Source organism: Phacochoerus africanus, chromosome 2, assembly GCF_016906955.1.
Source record: "Phacochoerus africanus isolate WHEZ1 chromosome 2, ROS_Pafr_v1, whole genome shotgun sequence".
NCBI classification, from domain to species: domain Eukaryota; kingdom Metazoa; phylum Chordata; class Mammalia; order Artiodactyla; family Suidae; genus Phacochoerus; species Phacochoerus africanus.
The window spans coordinates 91917717-91941662 of NC_062545.1; the positions used below are offsets into that span (position 1 = coordinate 91917717).

Consider the following 23946-nt stretch of genomic DNA (forward strand, 5'->3'; position numbering starts at 1 on the left):
TTTATCACAGCAAATATGAAAGCACCATTCAGAGAAACACATAATAATGTAACATTCTAAACAAATTGGACTTGGTTTACCCTAAGTGTCAAAACTGCACACAAATAAAGGAAATAAGATCAGCTGCCTGTGACTGCATCCATCACTTTCTCTGGTAAGAAGCTGATGAAAAAATACTCTTGGTACTAGAATTATTTGTTATCAATTTCCTTACTCCCTCTAACAGGAAATGGAAAGTGAGAACTTTACCAGCATTTTTCTTTAGCATCTTGACTCCTGCCTCCACCCATTCTATGGCAGCCAAATACAGCATCAGAATTCTGAACCCTACTTTTTTCCTGTTTTTATTCTAATAGAGAAAAGATAATGTGTTTTCAACTAAGTCAGGTCTGAGTCTTACTTGAAAAATGGAGCCACAGGCACTACAAATGAAATATTTGAGGGAAAAAGGTAGTTTAAATCTCCAATCACTAGGTCTGGGATTTCCAGTCTTTATCAAAAACTCTTTTCATTTTACAGGTCAGTTTTTCCTTTTGACAGTAAAAGACATATGTCATTCAATGACATAGCTATTGTTTTGACCAAAAAAACAATGGGTTCAGTTACAGGACTGCTGGGTCAAGTACGATTTGAGGAAAACAATTCACTCTTCACAAATGACATTTAAATAATACAATCACTACTTGTGCCAAAGCCAACTGAATTCCTTAAAAAATTAAAATGACAGTATATTTTTCTGAAAGTGTGGCAAATGTGACAGCAAAAGAAAAAAGTCTCTGAAATGAGACACTGGAGTCATAATGAAAATCATTACAGAGAAGTTTCTGTCCACTATGTGATTTAGTCCAGCGTGTAAAAAGATGTATTTCAAGGAACTCACTGGATTGATGCTAATCGGCTACTTCACAGGCTCATAAGGCAACACACTAAAACCTGTGGTCACTTTTCCTAGTTCGTAAGAAACTTGATGAGAAATAACCATGCACCCTGGAAGCAGCTGAGAGATCCAGACCCATGGACCACACAGGGACAATTAGCCTAAAGCCCAAAGGTGTTAACACTGACATCAAAGCAGGAGCCACAGTGCACTTCCTGAGGGGCCTGCTGAGCTAACAGAGCAGATAGACTGTCCCCTCCAGCAGGGCGCTTGCCTTCTCCTGTAGAAGACAGTCAGGAGAATTCCCATCATGGCACAGTAGAAATGAATCCAACTAGGATCCATGAGGATTCAGGTTCTATCCCTGGCCTCACTCAGTGGGTTAAGGATCCGGCTTTGCCAAGAGCTGTGGTGCAGGTTGCAGACACGGCTCGAATCTGATGTTGCTAGAGCTCCGATTTGATTCCTAGCCTGGGAACTTACATATGCCACAGGTGTGGCCCTAAAAGATCATTTTAAATAATGTTAAGAGTGATGAAGAAAACACAATGGAATAACTCAAGTAAGAGCTACTACGCAGTCAGGAAGAACACCTGGAGAACAAGAAGGAGTCAGAACTGGGAAGATCTGGGGGAAGAGTATCCAAGAAGAGGCAGAACAGATGGAAAGGCCCTCTGTTCTGTGGAGCTGGGCATGCTCCCAATGCAGCCAGATGGAGCCTGGAAAGGGCAGCTTCCCACAGGTGACACGGAACTCTGGCCAGGACCCACAGGAGAACTTTAAGCAAGGAAGTGGCACAATTTTGACATTATCAAAAGATGCCTTTTAAAATACATGGAGATTGGGGAGTTCCCATTGTGGCACAGTGGAAACAAACTGCCTAGTATCCATGAGGACACAGGTTCGATCCCTGGCCTCATTCGGGGGGTTAAGGATCTGGCACTGCTGTGAGCTGTGGTGTAGGTTGCAGACACTGCTCGGATCTGGCATTGCTGTGGCCGTGGTGTAGACCGGCAGCTGCAGCTCCCATTCAACGCCTAGCCTGGGAACTTCCATATGCCTCGGGTACAGTCCTAAAAAGGAAAAAAATTGAAAAATTAAAACAATAAAATACATGGCAATTGTATTGAAGGCGAGTGAGCATATTAAAAAGGAGTCTATTTAGGAAGCTGCTGGAGTGGCCAGGTGAACAATGACAGTCTGAGTGGAACAATCAGCCTGGGGCGGAGACTGGAAGAATCACACTTGTTTTCAGAGGAAGAATGGACAGAACTTACTTGCTGACTTTAGACCCCACCTCCCTAGTTAGATGCAATTAACTGTACTGTAGCTGACAGTTAACTGAGCATTTACTACATGTTAAACAAAGTGTTAGGCAGTCCCCACCAGTAGTAGGTTGAGAATCTGACTGCAGCAGCTTGGGTCACTGTGGAGGTGCAGGTTTGACCCCTGACCCTGGCGTATCTGGCATTGCTGCCCCTGTGGCATAGGTCACAGCTGTGGCTCAGATTCAATCCCTGGCCTGGAAACTTCCATATGCTGCAGATGCAGCCATAAAATTTTTTAAATATAAAATGAATTTTAAAAATTTAGTGTTGAAATATCTCATTGAATCTTCAAAACAGCTCTAAGGAGTGGATGTTTGTCTACCCAGGTCTTATAGATGGAAGACAAGGCTCAGGAAGCTGGCCCTCTGCAGAAGGCAGAGTTCAGAGTCCAGGCCTGCCAGCCCACAGCCAGTCAGCACTGTAACCACGGCTCTGCTTCCCCTCCTGGGGGGGAACCCTCCCACTCCCCAGCTGCAGGCTGTTCATCCTGCCCACACTGTGGAGACAACATGCCTTGTGGATGCTCTGTGTCCTCTAACTCCAAGCAAACATGCAGAAGACCCCCAAACAAGCTTGGAAAACCTGCAGTCTGGTGCCCACCTGGCCAGGATGGGCCTGGGGACCAGGACTGTTTTGGGGAAAAACAAACAAACAAACAAACAAACATTTTTTAGGACATCTGCTGAGCCAGAGCAAAGTATCTAGGGCAGAAACTCAGTTTCTAAGAAATGAGTTATTGCTCCTTGAACAGTTCAAATCATAAAGCTTACTCTCTTGAAAGCATTGATATTTGATTAGCCAACACTACAGTTCATAAAGCATATAAAACATGCAATCAGTGTCATTTTCTAAAATATCTTCCTGTATTTTAAAACAGCCAAAAGAATGCACATGAAGTTGTAAAGCACCTGTCTAGTTCCTATACACACTCTACCTGAAACTGGCCAAACTAATTTCAGATACAAGTCTGAATCTTATTTTTTAAAGGTGCAGAGTTAAATTATGAAAAGCATTTCTAACTTATCTCCTTAAATATAACCATTATGGCAATGTGCAAAGGTCTCACCTGAGTTTAGTGTGGCACACACTGTACCACACAGAGCCCCTGGTACACTGCTTAAACTCATTAGAACCAAAAAGCAGATCTTGCATTTATAAATTTAAAATATGACTGATTCATTTTAATAATTAGTAGATTTTACTAAGCAAACATAGTTCATAGTTCATGAAGACCATTCCAGGTAAAGGACACGTAAAGATGCATTACATGAAGATCATGAGTACCTGGAAGCCATAGGGGAAGTGTTTTAGTATATAAGTACCATTTTTCTTGAAAACTTAGTAACATATTTTTCTACATATATGATGAAACATTTGATTTGTTTTAACCATTCTCTTTAAATAAATTAATATCAACTAAAAAAATATGACTGATTCACAAACATAGGCAGAAAGACTAGTTTTCAATGGGCAGCTTGGTCTTTGGGATCTTGGAGAATTTCCTGAAGGATTTAAGGAGCTGGGCCTGCAGCGTCAGAAATGCCTGCAGGGCCCAGCTCTCATCTGAGAGAAACCATAACACTATCTCCTTCACAGCAGAGCTCAGGCCGCTCAGCCATTCTCTGGGCCAGCCCAGCCCAGGGTGGGGGAGCCCAGAACACTACAGCTCACACTCTTGGATCTGACATCCTAAGTCACTCTAGGCTAAGCTGATGCCCCAGATTCTAACCTCTGGTGTCTCCCCCGCTACAGGACCCATGGCCCTCCCTTCCCATTTTATTAGAACCCCTACAGAGGCCTCCTGCATGCTGGTTACCCTGAAACATCCTGGCCTGATTCCTGGTCCTCCTCTGTCCTATGCTATAAGCTTCCCATAACCTAAGAATGCTGCAAAGTATCGCTATCCCATAGCACTCTCAGCGTGGACTGTGGAGCCAGACTATCCCCAGTCACCATGGTAAATCATTTAACCTCCCTGTGCCTCAGTTTCCTCATCTGTAAAATGGAAATAATAACAGTTCACCTTCCTCCAAGGGAGGTTGTGAGAATTAAATGAGAACACTTGTAAAACATTTACACAGGGATAGTTACTACCATTATTACATAGAATTTAGTTTAGGATAAATAAGTCTTGACATAATGATGGAACCTGGGGGAAAAAGGTCCTGTCAAAAATAGTGTCTTTACTGGAGTTACCATTGTGACTCAACAGTAATGAATCCGACTAGGAACCATGAGGACATGGGTTCAATCCCTAGCCTTGCTCAGTGAGTTAAGGATCCCAAGTTGTGGCTGTGGTGGAGGCCAGCTGCTGCAGCTCTGATTCGACCCTTAGCCTGAGAACTTCCATATGCTGCATGTGTGGCCCTAAACACACACACACACACACACACACACACACACACACACACACACACTGTAGTAACTAAGTTTTATAATTCTTAACTGTGGAAAAGTCAGAAAAATCATTAACAGCTTGCTTCTGGAGGCATTCACTGCAAAAAAAAAAAAAAAAAACTACGTGTTGGAAAGTATTGATCCTATTTGTACATTATACTAAGCAAGCATTTTCCTATCATTTTGCAAGAACCATTCTAATCCTCACCAGTTTGATGGACAGTGGGTCTCCCAAACCGGGCAGAACAACGAACTCAGACTCACACAGATCTTGCTAGAAGTCCCCTAACTTTCATGCCTTCCCATTGTTCACTGGCTTTAAATTTCCAGTTCCAGCCAGGAGGGAATGGCAAGAGATATTTAAAGCGCTGAAAGGAAAAAATATGCAACCTAGAATACTCTATCCAGCAAGAATATCATTTAAAATAGAAGGGGAAATAAATTTGTTTTTCCAACAAACAAAAACTAAAAGAATACAGCAACACAAAACCCAGGCTAAAAGAAATACTGAAAGGGCTTCTCTAAACCAAAAGGAAAGGAAGGAAAGGGAAGAAAAAAGAAAAAAAAAGAGGAAGAGGAAGAACTAGGACTGAGGAAACCCCAATCAGAGAGGAGTCACTCAAATAAGCCAGCATACAGATTTAATCATGAACAGGCTTCAAACAAAATAAAATTAAAAAGAAAAAAATAAAAGAGTCATCAAAATCATAAAATGTGGGCAAGAGATGTTAGGAAATAAATAACCCTTTTTGTTTGTTTGTATGTTTCTCTTCTTAATTTTAATGTAGTAATGAAGTGTTTGAACCTACAGGACCATCAGGCTAAAACACATAATTATAGGAAGGGGTTAGCATACTTAAAAAACACGGAAACCACAAGCCAAAACCAAATATTGCATTCGCAAAAAATGAAAAAAAAAACACTCAAGCAGATAATAACAGGAGACCATCCAACCAAAAAAAAAAAAAAGAAAGGAAGAATGAAGAACCATAGAATCAACTGGAACACGAGGTTCAAAATGGCAATAAATAATCATCTATCAAGTATCACCTTAAATGTCAATGGACTGAATGCCCCAATCAAAAGACACAGAGTGGCTGAGTGGATAAAAAGGCAAAAACCTTCAATATGCTGCCTACAAGAAACTCACCTCAGGACAAAGGATACATATAGATTGAAAGTGAAAGGGTGGGGAAAAATATTTCATGCCAATAGACATGACAGCAACACCCATATCAGACAAAATAGACTTTAAAACAAAAGACATAAAGAAAGACAAAGAAGGACACTACTTAATGATTAAGGGATCCATCCAAGGAGAGGATGTTACTATCATCAACATATATGCCCCAAATACAGGAGCACCCAGATACATACAACAAATATTAACAGACACAAACGGAGAAACACAAACGGGAATACAATCACAGTAGGAGACCTTAATACCCCCCTCACATCAATGGACAGATCCTCTAGACAGAAAACCAATAAAGCAACAGAGAGCCTAAAGGAAACAATAGAAAAGGTAGACTTCATTGATATCTTCAGGACACTACATCCAAAAAAATCAGAATACATATTCTTCTCAAGTGCTCATGGAACATTCTCAAGAATCGACCACATATTGGGACACAAAGCTAACCTCAATAAATTTAGGAGCATAGAAATTATCTCAAGTATCTTCTCTGACCACAACGCCATGAAATTAGAAATCAACCATGGGAAAAGAAATGAGAAAAAACCTACCGTATGGAGACTAAACAACATGCTACTGAAAAACCAATGGGTCAATGAGGAAATCAAGAAGGAAATTAAAAAATACCTTGAAACAAATGATAATGAAGACACAACCTCTCAAAATCTATGGGATGCTGCAAAAGCAGTGCTCAGAGGGAAATTCATAGAAATACAGGCCTTCCTCAAAAAAGAAGAAAGATCTCAAGCTGGCAACTTAACCCTCCATCTACATGAATTAGAAAAAGAAGAACAAAAAAGACCCAAAGTCAGCAGAAGGAAGGAAATTATCAAGATCAAAGAGGAAATCAATAAAATAGAGACTCAAAAAACAATAGAGAAAATTAATAAAACCAAGAGCTGGTTCTTTGAAAAGGTAAACTAAATTGACAACCCCCTGGCCAGACTCACTACAAAGAGGAGAGAAAGAACCCAGATAACCAAAAGTATAAATGAAAAAGGAGAAATCACAATGGATACAGCAGAAATACAAAAACCCATAACAGAATACTATGAACAACTATATGGCAACAAGTTTGACAATCTGGAAGAAATGGACAATTTTCTAGAGTCTTACAGCCTGCCAAAACTGAATCAAAAAGAAACAGACCAACTGAACAGACCGATCACTAGAAATGAAATTGAAGATGTCATAAAAACACTCCCTACAAATAAAAGTCCAGGACCAGATGGCTTCACAGGTGAATTCTACCAAACATATAAAGAGGATCTGGTGCCCATCCTCCTTAAACTTTTTCAAAAGGTCGAAGAAGAAGGAACACTCCCAAAGACATTCTATGATGCCACCATCACCCTCATTCCAAAACCAGACAGAGATACCACCAAAAAAGAAAACTATCGCCCAATATCACTGATGAATATAGACGCAAAAATTCCCAACAAAATCTTAGCCAACCGAATCCAACAACATATCAAAAAGATCATACACCATGACCAAGCTGGGTTCATCCCAGGTTCACAAGGATGGTTCAACATACGCAAATCAATCAACATCATACACCACATTAACAAAAGAAAAGTCAAAAACCATATGATCATCTCAATAGACGCAGAAAAAGCATTTGACAAAGTCCAACATCCATTCATGACCAAGACCCTCACCAAAGTAGGTATAGACGGAACATTCCTGAATATAATCAAAGCCATTTATGATAAACCCACAGCAAATATAATACTCAATGGAGAAAAACTGAAAGCCTTCTCACTCAAATCTGGAAAAGACAGGGATGCCCACTCTCACCACTGCTCTTCAACATCGTTTTGGAAGGCCTAGCCACAGCAATTAGACAAACAAAAGAACTAAAAGGCATCCATATAGGAAGAGAAGAGATCAAACTGTCACTGTATGCAGATGACATGATACTATACATAGAAAACCCTAAGGATTCAACCCAAAAACTCCTTGAACCGATCAATAAATTCAGCAAAGTAGCAGGATATAAGATTAACATTCAGAAAATCAGTGGCGTTTCTGTATACCAGCAATGAAATGTTAGAAAAGGAATACAAAAATACGATACCTTTTAAAATGGCACCTCACAAAATCAAATACCTTGGAATACACCTGACCAAGGAGGTAAAGGACCTCTATGCCGAGAACTATAAAACTTTCATCAAAGAAATCAAAGAAGATGGAAAGAAATGGAAAGATAGTCCATGTTCCTGGATTGGAAAAATCAATATTGTAAAAAGGGCCATACTACCCAAAGCAATCTACAGACTCAATGCAATCCCTATCAAATCACCCAGGACATTTTTCACAGAACTAGAACAAACAAGCCAAACATTTATATGGAACCACAAAAGACCCAGAATCGCCAAAGCAATCCTGAGAAACAAAAACCAAGCAGGAGGCACAACTCTCCCAGACTTCAAGAAATACTTCAAAGCCACAGTCATCATCAAAACAGTGTGGTACTGGTATCAAAACAACAGACAGACCAATGGAACAGAATAGAGAACCCAGAAATAAACCCTGACACCTATGGTCAATTAATCTTTGACAAGGGAGGCAAGAACATCACATGGGAAAAAGAAAGTCTATTCAGCAAGCATTGCTGGGAAACCTGGACAGCTGCATGCCAAGCAATGAAATGAGAACACACCCTCACACCATGCACCAAAATAAACTCCAAATGGCTGAAAGACTTAACTATAAGGCAAGACACCATCAAACTCCTAGAAGAAAACATAGGCAAAACACTCTCTGACATCAACCTCATGAATATTTTCTCACGTCAGTCTCCCAAAGCAACAGAAATAAGAGCAAAAATAAACCCATGGGACCTCATCAAACTGAAAAGCTTTTGCACAGCAAAGGAAACCCAAAAGAAACCAAAAAGACAACTTACAGAATGGGAGAAAATAGTTTCAAACGATGCAACCGACAAGGGCTTAATCGCTAGAATATATAAACAACTTATACAACCCAGCAGCAAAAAAGCCAATCAATCAATGGAAAAATGGGCAAAAGACCTGAATAGACTGTTCTCCAAAGAAGATATACAGATGGCCAACAAACACATGAAAAAATGCTCAACATCGCTGATTATAAGAGAAATGCAAATCAAAACTACCATGAGATATCACCTCACACCAGTCAGGATGGCCATCATTAATAAGTCCACAAATAACAAGTGCTGGAGGGGGTGTGGAGAAAAGGGAACCCTCCTGCACTGTTGGTGGGAATGTAAACTGGTACAGCCACTATGGAGAACAGTGTGGAGATACCTTAGAAATCTATACATAGAACTTCCATATGACCCCACAATCCCACTCTTGGGCATCTATCCGGACAAAACTCTACTTAAAAGAGACACGTGCACCCGCATGTTCATTGCAGCACTATTCACAATAGCCAAGACATGGAAACAACCCAAATGTCCATCGACAGATGATTGGATTCGCAAGATGGGGTATATATACACAATGGAATACTCCTCAGCCATAAAAAAGAATGACATAATGCCATTTGCAGCAACATGGATGGAACTAGAGAATCTTATACTGAGTGAAATGAGCCAGAAAGACAAAGACAAATACCATATGATATCACTTATAACTGGAATCTAATATCCAGCACAAATGAACATCTCCTCAGAAAAGAAAATCATGGACTTGGAGAAGAGACTTGTGGCTGCCTGATGGGAGGGGGAGGGAGTGGGAGGGGTCGGGAGCTTTGGCTTATTAGACACAAATTAGAATAGATTTACAAGGAGATCCTGCTGAATAGCATTGAGAACTTTGTCTAGATACTCATGTTGCAACAGAAGAAAGGGTGGGGAAAAAAATGTAATTGTAAGGTATACATGTAAGGATAACTTGATCTCCTTGCTGTACAGTGGGAAAATAAAAAATAAATAAATAAATAAATAAATAAATAAATAAATAAAAGAGACTAGAAAAAATAAATAAATAAGATTCCAGTTCCTTATGAAACTACACACCCCGCCAGGATCAAAGTCCATCACAAACACATTAGCAGCAAACAGGAGCCTGTAGCTGAGGAAGAAGCGTGACAGTGTCCTGCTGCTCACACTTCTAAAACATTCCACACCATCTGTGCTAGAATCCCAGAGCAAAGACAAAATCTGTCTAATTTGAAATACAGTCTAAAGTCAATTGACTTTTTAAAAAAAATATATTTTTACAAATAAAAGTATGTTTCTAAAGTGCTTACCTTGCCTCATAAAAGAGAGGGCTTTTTCCTTTAAATTCTCTGTCAGTTGTTTCTTTTTAGTCAGGTAGTCCAAAACATAAATATTTGGAGCAAAATTTATCATGTTCTGTTCACCACAGCCATAAGGCATTCGAATCAGTGAGGCTAAGCCATTGATGGAAGAACCAAGAATATCTCCTGAAAGCACAAGATGGTCAATACATTCAGCAAATACTTAATAACTGTACCAACTGGTGGCAGAAAAATATCCACTGAGAGCAGAATGCACCTGACACTGAAGCAATGTGACTATTCCACTGTGTGGAACCAGGCAGAAACTTTACATCAACCTCTAGGAAGACTGGTCAAATAAATGATAATACAGTGGTACTGAATTTATAGATTACTTGACAAATTAAGAGACTTTTAGCTCCTGTGTGTGTGTGTGTGTGTGTGTGTGTGTGTGTGTGTAAGCAAAAAGTAAGTTTTAAAAAATTCTTGAACAAAAATGTCAGGAGTTACATTAGGGAGTTCCTGTCATGGCTCAGCAGTAATGAACCCAACTAGTATCCATGAGGATGTAGCTTCAATCCCTGGCCTTGCTCAGTGGGTTAAGGATCTGGTGTTGCTTTGAGCTGTGGCATAGGTCGCAGACGTGGCTCAGATCCCACGTTGCTGTGGCTGTGGCGTAGGCCGGCAGCTACAGCTCCGATTTGACCTCTAGCCTGGGAACTTCCATATGCCACAGGTGTGGCCCTAAAAAGAAAAAAAATGGGGGGGAATTACATTATGAAACCATCATTCTTATACAGGAAAGAAATTTTTTCTTATTAGTGTTCTTCACATAAATAGAACGTTCTTCTGATTTTCTTACTAATACACTATAAGTTCTTGAGAAATGATGGTTTTAAGGGCAGAACAAAGTAGAACTAACAAGTACAAGCTTTTCTTCTTTTTTTAATTCTTAAAAATTTTGGCGTATGATTGATTTACAATGTTGTGATAATTTCTGCTGTACAGCAAAGTGATTCTGTTATGCGTATACACATATTCATTCTTTTTCAGACTTTTTTCTCAAGTATAAGCTTTTCAATGAATCTCAGGATCAAAAAAAGGTCATAAATATTCTTCAAAGTTACTAATAGTAAAGTTAAAGAAAATATATGCTTACCCACATTCCTTTACCCACATTCTAATACCATGATTCAGGGAAAATAAGTAAAATTTTAGAAATATGAGGCTGAGGGTTTTGTTTGTTTTGTTTTTTCCTTTTTAGGGCTGCACCTGCAGCATATGGAACTTCCCAGGCTAGGGGTTGAATCAGAGCTGCAGCTGCCAGTCTATACCACAGTCACAGCAATGCAGAATCCAAGCCACATCTGTGACCTACACCACAGCTCAGGGCAATGCCAGATCCTTAACCCACTGAGCAAAGCCAGGGGTTGAACCTGAATCCTCATGGATCTAGTTGGATTCTTAACTCACTGAGTCACAACGGGAGCTCCCAGAGGCTAAGTTCTAGTTCTAACCCTACTTTGGTTTATTTTAGAAATTTACATCATTCCTAGTCGAAATACCTAGTGAAAAATCTTCCCCCAAAAATGAATCCCAAACTAGAGGAAGCCCTCATGTGAGTAGGCGGCAGCCATGCCTATGCTCCACGTCTCTCCCTGTAGGTGCTAATGTGGAGAAGTAAGTACGGACTTGTTATTACCACTGCAGGCTATTACCACTGCAGGCTATTTTCAATACGCAGAGTGAATACAAACTTAGACTCGCAAAATTCAAAGAAATAGGCTAACAGTCAATCTGGGCTACCAAATAGGTTTACGTAAAATAAATACAATGTAAAAATAAAACTTGAAAAAAAATTATTTAAATCAAGCTTTAACATTAAATCTCAGAGCACTTAAAAAACCATAGGAGGCAGACTCATTCTAGTGTAAGGAGCAGTGGTCCACATGTCAAATTCAAGACCTCTTCCACGTGTGTGTGTGTGTGTGTGTGTGTGTGCGCATGTATCAGTGTATGTGTTAGTATGTATGTCAGTGTGTGTGTCAGTGTCTGTTTTAGTGTGTGTGTGCATGTTGCATGTGTGTGTGTGTCACTTGGTGTGTGTGCATGTGTGAATGTGTGTCAGTTTATGTGTGCATGTGTCAGTGTGTGTCTCTGTGTGTGCATGTGTGAATGTGTGTGAGCATGTGTCAGTGTGTGTGGGTGAGTGTGTGTACATGTGTTAGTGTGTGTCAGTGTATCCAGCAGCCCAAAACCATGGGAGATGCCTAGGCAGAAGTGTCCCCTTTAATAGAGAACTTATTTCTTTTTAAGAATCATATCTAAGGCTCCCCAAGACTCTCCCTCTCCAGAGAGACTAGCTGTTAGGGGTTATAATAAAAAGCATTATACTTGCAAGTGAAATTTAAAAGAAAGAGCCTCTAGAAGAGTGCCTGGGTCCTGACACCTTGAAGACCTAACAGACTCTTTAAGGGTCATTAATCTAAACCTTTCTCTCAGTTACATACAGCACAGCTACGTAAATAAGCCTTTCATGTGGAAGCTTTGCCTAGAGTGGAAAGTGCTCAGGGGTTATAGGAAGGGGAGGGTGGTAAAGTCAGTGGGCAGCTTCCTGCCGTAAAGGATACTTGTGTCCTGCCGTCCTCAATCTTGGGTTGTCAGAAGCACTCATGGAAATGTCAAAACATAGACGACCTGGGAGTTCCTGCTGTCATGCAGGAAACGAACCCTCCTAGTGTCCATGAGGATGCAGGTTCAATCCCTGGGCTCGCTCGGTGGGTCAGGATCCAGCATTACTGCGAACTGTGGTGTAGGTCACAGATGTAGCTTGAATCCCATGTTGCTGTGGCTGTGGTATAGGCTGGCAGCTGTAGCTCTGATTAGACCCCTAGCTTGGGAACTTCCATATGCCGCACATGCGGCCCTAAAAGGATTTAAGAAAAAAAAAAAAAAAAACACCATACATGCCCTAACGACAGCCCAAAATTCTGACTGAGTAGTTGGAGAGTTGTTTACAAAGCTCCACAGAAGGTCCTGATATTCTTCAGGGGTTGAGAGCCACAGAAGTCAGAAGCTCTGCTCTGAGAAATAGCCCTTCCCTCCAGCCACAGGCCAGTGTGCCTGGCTACTCAGAGATGGGTCTGCATACCAGAAGCAGCAGGATCATCTGGAAGCCTCTTAGAAATGCAAAATCCAAGGCCCCACCCCAAGCCTCCTAAACCAGAATCTGCCTTCACACAAGCTCTCCCAGTGACTCAAGACCGAGAAGAACTGGCAGAGGACACACAGTTCTCATTGTGGCACAGCAGACACAAACCCGACTAGTACCCATGAGGACGCAGATTTGATCCCTGGCCTTGTTCAGTGGGTTAGGGATCTGGAGTTGCCTTGATCTGTGGTATAGATTGCAGATGCGGCTAGGATCCCGAGTTGCTGTGGCTGTGGTGAAGGCTGGCAGCTGTAGCTCTGATTCGACCCCTAGCCTGGAAACTTCCATATGCCGCAGGTGCACCCCTAAAAAAGCAAAAAAGAAAGAAAATTTAAAAAAGAAAAGACACCTATAAACAGGTGAGAACATATACTATCATATACAATTAAACCAGTAGGGATTGTGAGACACTCTGTTCTTACCAATTGCAGTGACCTGGACTCTCTCACTTCCACTCACTGTATCAGGAGGAAAGGAGAAACTCAAAGTTTTCTGGGTAGTTTGCAGCTTTCGGTCAGTCAAGTCTAGTAAGATGGATTGTGAATACGACTTTTCGATTCCTTCAGCCTGTTGATTAAAAGGAACACAATTAGTAGGGTCTATCCTCATCTGTTTACAGAGAACAATATGTGGTCAATAGGTCAACAGCCTGGCTTATGTACGTTTAGATAATTACCCACCATGTTTTTGATTCTTGCATCAAATCTGTTAACAAATGTTTACTTTCTAGAGTTCCCATCGTGGCTTAGGTGGAAAACAAATCTGACTAATATCCATAAGGATGCAGGTTTGATCCCTGGCCTCGCTCAGTGGGTTAAGGATCTGGCATTGCTGTGAGTTGTGGTGTAGGACGCAGATATGGCTCAAATCTGGCATTGCTGTGGCTGTGATGTAGGCCAGTGGCTACAGTTCCTATTTGACCCCTAGCCTGGAAACCTCCATATGCCTCGGGTGTGGCCCTAAAAAGACAAAAAAAATAATGTTTACTTTCTAGTTAAATTAGACAAAACTTTTCATGGCATGGCAATAGAAATGACAAAAGAAAAGATTAAAGATCATGAGAAACTCTCTGAGGCAGGTCCTATTATTTAGTATCCAGAGACAGAGATCAAATATCATGTGCAAAGGCACCCTAGTCAGAGCTGAGATGCAAACTCAGGGCCATCTCATTCCAGAACACATGTACTTATCCACCATGCTGAGTTGTCTTTTTGTGCATAATGTCTTCTCTGAAAAAAATCTCTAAAACTGCTTCTACTTGTACTAAAGAATTCCAAAATTCAAAGTCTACATGTCAACTTGGCATGGGTTAATAGGGTCCCAGTATCACACAGGTTGTAAATGTAACTGAGTCACACTATATATCTAAAGATGACACTGGCAATTACCTTTAAAACACATATATGATGTGATTTTACATTCAGATGAGAAAACTATTAGGCATTACTGGGAAGGTGGAGAAGAGGATCTAAGAGGTCTTGGCCGCAAAAGCACCTTCTGTTTCCTTTTCAATCATTTAGACATTAGTATTTACCTTCACTAAAATCCTCTGGGTGAGAGCGTCTGAGGCAGCAGGTGAAATCGCTGTGACTGTGATGAGAACTTCCCCCAGACTTGTCGGCCTGACCGGGAAAAGCACAGTTGCGCCATCTGCACTGGGAACCAGGACGGTCTGCTGGTGTCCTGTGGCATTTATTTCATTCGAAGCCATGAGAATATCAAATTCATCACTTTTCTCAACGATGATCTTAACCTGGAAGAACATTATAAAGGTTTTGCATAATAAATTGCTCCCCAGCAAAATGTTGCTTTAAGTGCAGTTATATCGTGTGTCCCAAGACTAGAGGAAGATGAGACAGAAAGGTTTGGCCGAGGACAGGGTGAAAGAGTACCAAAAAGTCTAATTCCATCGACCTCGAGACATGTGGGGAAAGGGCAATCTTAGAGTTCCCATAGTGGCTCAAAGATAACAAACCCAGCTAGAATCTATGAGGACACAGGTTTGATCCCTGTCCTTGCTCAGTGGGTTAAGGATCCAGTGTTGCGGTGAGTTATGGTATAGGTTGCAGACTCAGGCTTGGATCCTGTGTTTCTGTGGCTTTGGTATAGGCCGGCGCACCTATAGCTCTGATTCAACCCCTAGCCTGGGAACTTCCATATGCCATGGGTACAGCCCTAAAAAAAAAAAAAAAAAAAAAAAAAAGGCCTTCTTCAGTTCCACTTCTAACATTAAACTCTCAAACTCTCATTTTCCCAAGCCATTGAGTGGTAACACTGTGCCCAGAAGGGTTATTTCAAGTCATGGCATTGCCACCCGCCTGACAGAACAGTGTCAGCCTGGCACACTGGTCTCATTAGAAAAACCTGAGACAACATCTCTGCTAAAATTATTTCAAGAAAACTACGACTCAGACGTAAGTCCTGAAGCATTATGTCAGTTGTAAACTTTTATAAAATATGTCAAAGTTGCCAGGCTCATCAATAATAGCATTTCTCAGGAGTTCCCATCATGGCACAGTGGCAACGAATCCGACTAGGAACCATGAGGTGTGGGTTCAATCCCTGGCCTCGCTCAGTGGGTTAAGAATCTGGCGTTGCTGTCGTGTAGTGTAGGCCAGCAGCTGTAGCCCTGATTCAGCCACTAACCTGGGAACCTCCATATGCTGCAGGTTCAACCTTAAAAAGCAAAAAAAAAAAAAAAAGAATAGCATTTCTCCATTGTAAATCAACTATAATTAAAAAAAAAAATTACTGGAAAAAAAATAAAAACCCCTTAAAGTCATCAAACTTTTTTTTTAAAATTCTGTCTCTACCAAACAAATTTGTGATGACCAGTTTCCAAGCTATCTTGATATCAGAATAAGGGGATCTTGGGATCAATGAAAAAAAAATAACATCTTTTAAGAAATAGCTTGTAGTCATCTGGCTTCAAAAAAAAAAACAAACAGAAAACGGCATTTCTCTGGGACTTCCACTGTGAATTTATTTTCTCATCTGTTTTTCAAAATTTATTTTCTCATCTGTTTTTCAAAATATTTCCTGTAGGGATAATAACTATTATTCCTATCTTACAGATGAATGAACTGCAATTAAACTATGTGTTGCAAGTGCAGTAACTGGACACTGAGCCTGGGCTTTGTGACTCCAGCTCTTCTGCTCTTTATGCCATGTTGAGATTTTTTTTGGGTTTTTTTGTTTTTTTTGCTATTTAGGACTGCATCCAAGACATATGGAAGTTCCCAGGCTAGGGTCAAATCAGAGCTACAGCTGCCAGCCTACACCACAGCCACAGCAACATAGGATCCAAGCCACATCTGTGACCTACACCACAACTTGCAGCAATGCCAGATCCTTAACCCATTGAGGGAGGCCAGGGATCAAACCCGTGTCCTCATGGATACTAGTCAGGTTCATTACCGATGAGCCACAATGGGAACTTCCTGTTGAGAAAATTTAAAAGGAAAATTATAAAATAAGAAACAATTTACTCTCTAGACACAGTGCTTTAAGAGATGATAGCCTTTTCAGGTAAGAATGTTCATTACAAGCTCAACTTTCTCTGGAGGAAAATCATTTCATTAACACCATGACAGGCTCGAAACAATGTGCCCAACCCAGCCTCCAGGGAACTGACTGGCTGAGGAGAAACCAGGCCTCTAACTCAAAAAGCCTTGAAAAACAGAATACTGTACAAACACAATGACAACAAGTATAACTGCATGAGCGAGGTTCCTCAGGAACGGTGCCTGAGTTTCAAACCCAGTCTTGAAAGGAGTACCTTCTTGCCAACATCAGTGGACACAGAAGCAGCAATGCATTCTAGAAGTGGCAGGGGAGCAGAGGAAATGCAGGGGGACAGGAAAGAGAAGCCGTGAGGCAGAGAGGCCATGCTGAACACTAAGGTGAGTATGCTCAGACCTGCTAACAATATCCTGTGACAGTAACAGGTGGAAGAAATTGAGGGCAAAGGATGGCTATTTTAAATCTCCCAGAAAGAGGCAACATGCTTAGATGCCCTAATACTACACAAACCAATCCCCGCACCTTCTTCCTGAAGTGTAAATGATGAACAAAACCTTGAGTATATTACCTCGGTGGCATCTTTCAAATAATTGAATATGGTCACTTCCAAAGCAAATTCTTCTCCTCTGATCACAGAGTAGGGAAGATTCAAAAAAATGAAAAATGGCTGGAAGGCTTGGAGCTGGAAAGAACACAATGAATACAGATTTTACTCAAGTCCAAGTGCTTCACATTTTAAGCAATTCAAAGCAAATCTCAGCAAACCTGTGACACTGACAACTTCACACAGAAATGTCCTCTTGCCTCAACAGAAAACAGTCACTTATCCCCAGTGAAGGGGGTTACATTGATTTATGTTATTTAACATAGCCATCACTACATTTTCCTAAATGCTTTCTAGGAACTAGGGACTTTACACAAATTATTTCATTCAGTCATCACACCTGTGTAGGCAGGAGTTGTGTTCACATTTTTAGAGAAGAAATCTTAAGTTCAGACTTTGTAACTTAGATAAGATGACAGCACTGGTGAACGGAGAGCAGGAACCAGACCCCGGCATGCATGAGGCTGAGGCCAGGCCCCCCTCTCACCTCTGTGCCATGCTGTTGATTCCACCCTCTGCTCTTAACGCCACTGGCCAGTGAAACAGCATCTGTAATGGACTCATGTAGAAAGTCCAAATGATGTGCCTGCTACCTCTGTGAGACATACACACATGTGTGTTCCTTATCAGTCACAAAACTCTGATAGCACTAGCCACGTTTCCCATCAGCACAGTTATTCCCTCTTAGAGGTATGTGGACCTTGGTGGAAGTGTCACAGACTGTCACAACAGGGTGCTGTTGGCACTTAGTGGTTGGAGGTCTGCATGCTCAGGACAGTCCCAGACAAGGAAGAGTTGTCTCCCTGTCCCTCATGCCTCTTGACTGTCCCTTCAGACGTTCATGTGGACAGACTACTTGCTGACAATGACCTGGGCTTACAACCTAACTCCACTTTGTATATAGAAACCCAAAGTATCTGTCAATACAGAGTGAAATTTTTATGAATACAACTATTTTGCAAAGCAAGAGAAAATTACACTGTTTTATTTATAACTTTACCAAAAGTTGCTCACAATTTCAAACATGTACATCAACACAGACTGCACCACCCAAGGTTTCTGAGTTGCTAAAACAATACATGTACATCAAACCTTATTTGCAGCTGTAACACACAGAGCTATTTTATGCATGGCACAAATATTTAAATATGTTACTATGCCTTTCGGTGCCACTATGCTTGGTCACTTACATACTGACTGTATATTATTTTATCATATATTATTTACCTTTTATTTCTCCTTAGTATTTCACTTAGGGCATCTTACTAATTTTTTGAGTAAGTAGGTATATTATATTGTCTATGCATTTCATTTTGGATGGAAGAGGGGCCAAACAAAATTTCTCCTATAAAAGGCTGGCTTCAGGTATGATAGGGGAAAGCTACTGGTCTAAGACCAATCATGGTTATTACATTCCTCCTGACAATGACGGCTTAGGAAGTGACATGAGATGCAACTTGATCAAAGAGATGTGAAGGATAATTGCTAGGGACATTTTTAGAAATTCTCCTTGTCCTTAAAGAGGGACACACAGGAACATTCTTTTCTGGCCTTTGAAAGTCATTGGACTCAATCAACAATAAACTTTCTATTCAACTCTTAATACCAAGCTAACGCATATAGATAGCAACTCAGATTCTAAAACGTAAAACCGATGAAAAACAGAAAGGAAATGCCAAGGAATCTCTAAACTGTAATCCACATTATAACCATCGTTTTGTAAAACTCACTTGCAGAGATGACCCCTTTCTTTGCTTCGGGGCTGTAACCCTAATATATTAAAGCAGCCCTTTAATATATTACCTCCACTGGAGCAGGTGTTAGTCCAAAACCTAGATCCTCAGAGATCACAAAAGCAGTTGCAACCCAAGAAGTGATAGAATCAGGTACAGTAACTTCAAATTCTTGGTAAATCCTGGAACTGAGGTATAAACATAAAGATCACAAAACCAAGAACTGACACATTTCAAAACAGGCCACCAAAATCTCAAATCACTTTTTGGAAGAATTAAAATTTTCCAAATCATTGACATCTCTAAATTTGTTTAAAGACTTAATCGTAAGGCAGTAGATCCCAAGTTCTCAAGGACTAGGTCATAATAAGGTCATAATACCACATACTGATCCATATTACAACAAAATCTTTCTCCAAGGTTATATCTTCGAATTAACATCACTTTCATAAACTTTGTATATGAAACTTTATATATATTAGTATATTATACATATATGTATTAGTATAGCTAATATATTTTTTCAAATTTAACTCACTTCGTTTCTCTCAACATGCAAAAAAGGTTCCCTCTGTGTCTCAAGTCAATGCTGCCATTTGCTTTTTGGGGGTTTACTGGGTTTTGTTGTTGTTGTTGTTGTTTTGAATCTGGCTTAGGTCTTACTTCAAGCACCTATATTTTGAGTGCCAATACGTGGGGACTTCCTGGTTTACCTGCTCAGCCACTGTATAGGTAGCACAGGGTTTGTCAGCTTAGCTAAGGTCCTCCAAGGCCATACCTCCTCTGCCGGTGGCTCACAGGGATGTAATGTGAGCAGCCACAAGGCACAGGGTAGGTTCTTCCCACCACAAGGCAGCAATGGTACCCTGAGCACTCCTTCCCCGATGAGAACCCCAAGGAAGTCAAATTTGCCCCTCCCTGGAGAAAGTCCCATCTTCTCCTTGATGACCCTCTCGCTGCCTCGATCTGCATGGACTTTATTAAACACTCGATTTAGACATAATAAGCCTCATTCTAAAAATCCCTCCTGGTCTATTTAGTTCTTCATCACACTATGTTTGTACTTACCCATGAGGAAGAGGGCAAAACTTACTGAAAACAAAGACCAAACAAAATATACATGGCCAAAGAACTTTATAAAATTTTACCTCATTTTGGTGTCCAGCCAAATCCAAGTCTCTGGAAAATGTTTCCTGACACGAGGACTGCTACCCAAGGAAAAGTCATGAAAATCTACCAAGTGACCTTCATTTTCCTCCACAAACCTCTCGGCCCACTCGACACTGTCATCTAAAAATAAACATTGATGCCATTAGGAAAAAGTCACTAAAGAGAATGATCCCCAACTCAGTCCACAGAATCACGGCACCCTCAGCCAACGGGCCCTGAGGGTTTGTCTGGTACAATCCTGTCATTTTTCACAGACACATTAGACCCGGGGAAGTCACATGATGTGACCACATGACCATGTGGCCACTAAGAGCAGAGCCATACCCCTCCCCAAAAAAAGTTCAATGCCAAAATCCACTTATAGATCAGCTGCTAAAAATAAGTTAAATCCTATTTTTAAAGCCACCTCCAACTCTGCCATCCTCCTCTCCTCAGCTGCCTAGTGCTGACTGCCTTTGCCTACACCAGCCACAAGATGTTACAATCATCCAGGTCATTAGCCTTTTTCTTTTAAAAAAAAAAAAAGCCCTGTTGACATAAAGACGCTAGATCATCTATCTCTATCCTTTCAACTTTATTATAAGCCTAAATTGTTTCAAAATAAAATGTGAAAGGAATTATACTATAGAAAGTACTATACAATAAAGGTAGAAGGATGGGTGGGAAGAGCTGCACCCACAGTCTGTGGGGGATGCAGACAAAGGCACAGTAGGAAGGGCAGCACAGGCAAAACATCTGCCATGCAAAGAACGCTGGACAGAATCTGAATGATGAAGAGGACGGTAGGCTAGCAGAAAAAAATTCATGTTGCATTTTCTCCATCCCATTTCCCTTATGTCTCCAGATAAAAGAGTATCCCGTACAAGAGTAAAAAGTAAGCTAAGTACAAAAGCATATCCAGAACACAACCACACATATTGGGGAGAGCAGCATAAAATGCAGAGAGAAAGAAATCAGCCCCAATGCGGCCAATGATCTCTCTGCTGTGGAATGGCAAAACCAAGTCGGAATGGCCATTGCCTCCCACATGCCAGGCATGCTGTTAATATCAGCTACCAAGTAATGAATAATAAACTAGAGCTGAGAGAAGACAGGTAACTCCAGACTTGTGAGGGCAGGCAGTGCCAGCCACTACACATGTTTCTGGATTTATCCTCACAACAAGCCTGCAACATAGGTCATCTTATTAGTTCCATGTTTCAGGGACAAACCCAAAGTTTAGGGAGCTTAATGGATTTTCTCAGGGTCATAAAGCCAGAAGCATTTAATGGCAAATTCCTTTCTTAACCACTATGCTGTTTCACAGCCGACAGAGAGAAAGAATTAAGGATGGTTCTGGGTTTCTGACTTGGACATCTGAGTAGATGATAGTTTCATTAACAAAGATATGGGATCATATCACCCCAAGGCCTCCTACATCAGTCAAGTCACACTGGAAAAATGAAGGCTGTGAGGACAGAAAAGATCATAAAATTGGTTTGTAACATATCAAATTTAAGGTATTCGTGGGGCATCAGGGAGAAGAAACATGAGTAATATAAACAGTCGAATTGCTCATAGTTGGGGTTTTTTGACCACTCCTGTGGCAGGCAGAAGTTCCCAGGCCAGGGATCAAAGTGGAGCCACAGCTGTAAGCAGAGCCACAGTAGTGACAGATCCTTAATTGCTGAGCCACAAGGGAGCTCCCAGAGTTGGGTTTAATGAGGAAGGTGTCGTGGAAGAACAAGGGACCAGGGAAGAATTCTACCCAACTGATTGACCACATGGTCAAGGCACTGGGGGGAAATAGGTACAGGAGGAGTCAGTGACCCAGAATAATCAGAAGTCATGACCAAAGAAGACATTTAACAGAAGTAGGGGAGTGAATGCATGTACTAAGGAGGGCAAGCATTTGAAGTGTGAGGGTAAAGAGCAAAGAGCCTGTTAGATGGACCAACCACATGGACATTCAAATCTCCCAGGATGACAACAGGAGTAAGACTGAATCTTTTTTTTTTTTTTTGGCTTTTTAGAGCCGCACCCAGGGTATATAGAGGTTCCCAGGTTAGGGATCGAGTTGGAGCCGCATCTGTGACCTACACCACAGCCACAGCAACGCCAGATCCTTAACCCTCTGGGCAAGGTCCCAGATCGAACCTGCATCCTCATGGATTCTAATCAGGTTCATTAACCACTGAGCCACGAAGGGAACGCCCAAGACTGAATCTTCTCTGACAATCATCAATGTATAGACAGGGAAAGGGAAAGTAGGTGACAGAATGCTGATTAAAGAATCTGTAGGAGTTCCCGTTGTGGCTCAGTGGTTGGCGAATCCGACTAGGAACCATGAGGTTTCAGGTTCAATCCCTGGCCTTGCTTGGTGGGTTGGGGATCTAGTGTTGCTGTGAGCTGTGGTGTAGGTGCAGACACAGCTCGGATCCCGCGTTGCTGTGGCTCTGGCATAGGCCAGCGGTTACAGCTCTGACTCGACCCCTGGCCCTGGGAACCTCCATATGCCGTGGGAGGGGCCCAAGAAATGGCAAAAAGACAAAAAAAAAATCTGTAATTGAAATTTTTTTCTGGCCACACCTGTGGCATATGGAAGTTCTCAAGCCAAGGATCAAACCCACACCACAGCTGTAACCTGCACCAAAGCTGCAGCAACTTGAGACCCTTAAACCACTGTGCCACACAGGAACTTCCTGAAATTTGGTGGCTTCAAATGATAAGGGGATTTTTAACTGTGAGTTACTGAACAACAGTCTTGAAGTAGCCAAGAAAATACTGAACACTAGGCACCTACTGACCCTGAACCAGAAAACAGGCAAAAACATTAGTGTCAATCACTTGAGAAGGTTTCTAGAAACATAAGATGCAACATGGGAATCAGGTTTCTTCCATCACAGTGAGAAGTTAGAAGATTCGCAGAAAAGGTGAGGGATACGACAGGTATCACAACCACAGAATGAGGACTGCAGCGGCCATCAGGATTCGATGAGTGAACATAAACAAAGATGGGTGAGAGCTGAGAAACACAGAGAGCCTTTCATCTGCAAAGAGCATAATGACTTCGTAAAATCTTTGAGATGACAAAATTATCCTATGAACCTTACAAAGAGGCTCAGGTATCTTGTGGTGTCAAGAACCAACCCAAAGCTGGGGAATGTGAGGTAACTGCGAACACCAGACAGAAGTAGGGAATTCACGGCTGTGACAGCTCTGGGGTCTTTCAAGATGATTTCATATAAAAGAAAAGAGAACAACTTCTAGAATCAATCATTTTCATTTATACATTTACTTCCATCAAACTGTTTTATGACTTCTTCCAAAAAGAACACTTCTTTTAATGAGGTAAGTGGTCAACTCTATTCAGCAATTCAGGGAACGAGGATGTACAGATGTGACCCTACCCAGGAAGAACTCTGATTGATGAGGCGCACGCACGTGTGTGTGTGTGTGTGTGTGTGTGTGTGTGTGTGTGTGTGTGTGTGTCTGGTGTACGTGTGTGTGTGTCTGGCAGCATACTTTAATGGCATCAGGATGATATTCTAGGTGAACAACAACAAGCTGGAGAACAAAAATGTTTCAAAAATACAATGCTTCTTTTAATTAATTCCAAAATAACACCACGCTGTTGGTGAGAATGTAAACTGCTACAACCACTATAGAAAACAGTATGGAGGTACCTCAGAAAACTAAA

At 41.2% G+C, this 23946-nt stretch overlaps 1 protein-coding gene across 1 annotated transcript in view; it reads right to left on the reverse strand.

Annotated features, from left to right (window-relative positions):
* The window catches only part of CD109 (CD109 molecule), a 154470-nt gene that overhangs the window by 26099 nt on the left and 104425 nt on the right, over positions 1–23946 (reverse strand). The window contains exons 18-23 of the mRNA XM_047763806.1: positions 20246–20387; positions 19168–19285; positions 17329–17442; positions 14773–14991; positions 13661–13805; positions 10037–10213 (exon numbers count right to left, since the gene is read on the reverse strand). Coding sequence (XP_047619762.1) covers positions 10037–10213; positions 13661–13805; positions 14773–14991; positions 17329–17442; positions 19168–19285; positions 20246–20387 — 915 coding nt within the window. The remainder of the gene's footprint in view (positions 1–10036; positions 10214–13660; positions 13806–14772; positions 14992–17328; positions 17443–19167; positions 19286–20245; positions 20388–23946) is intronic.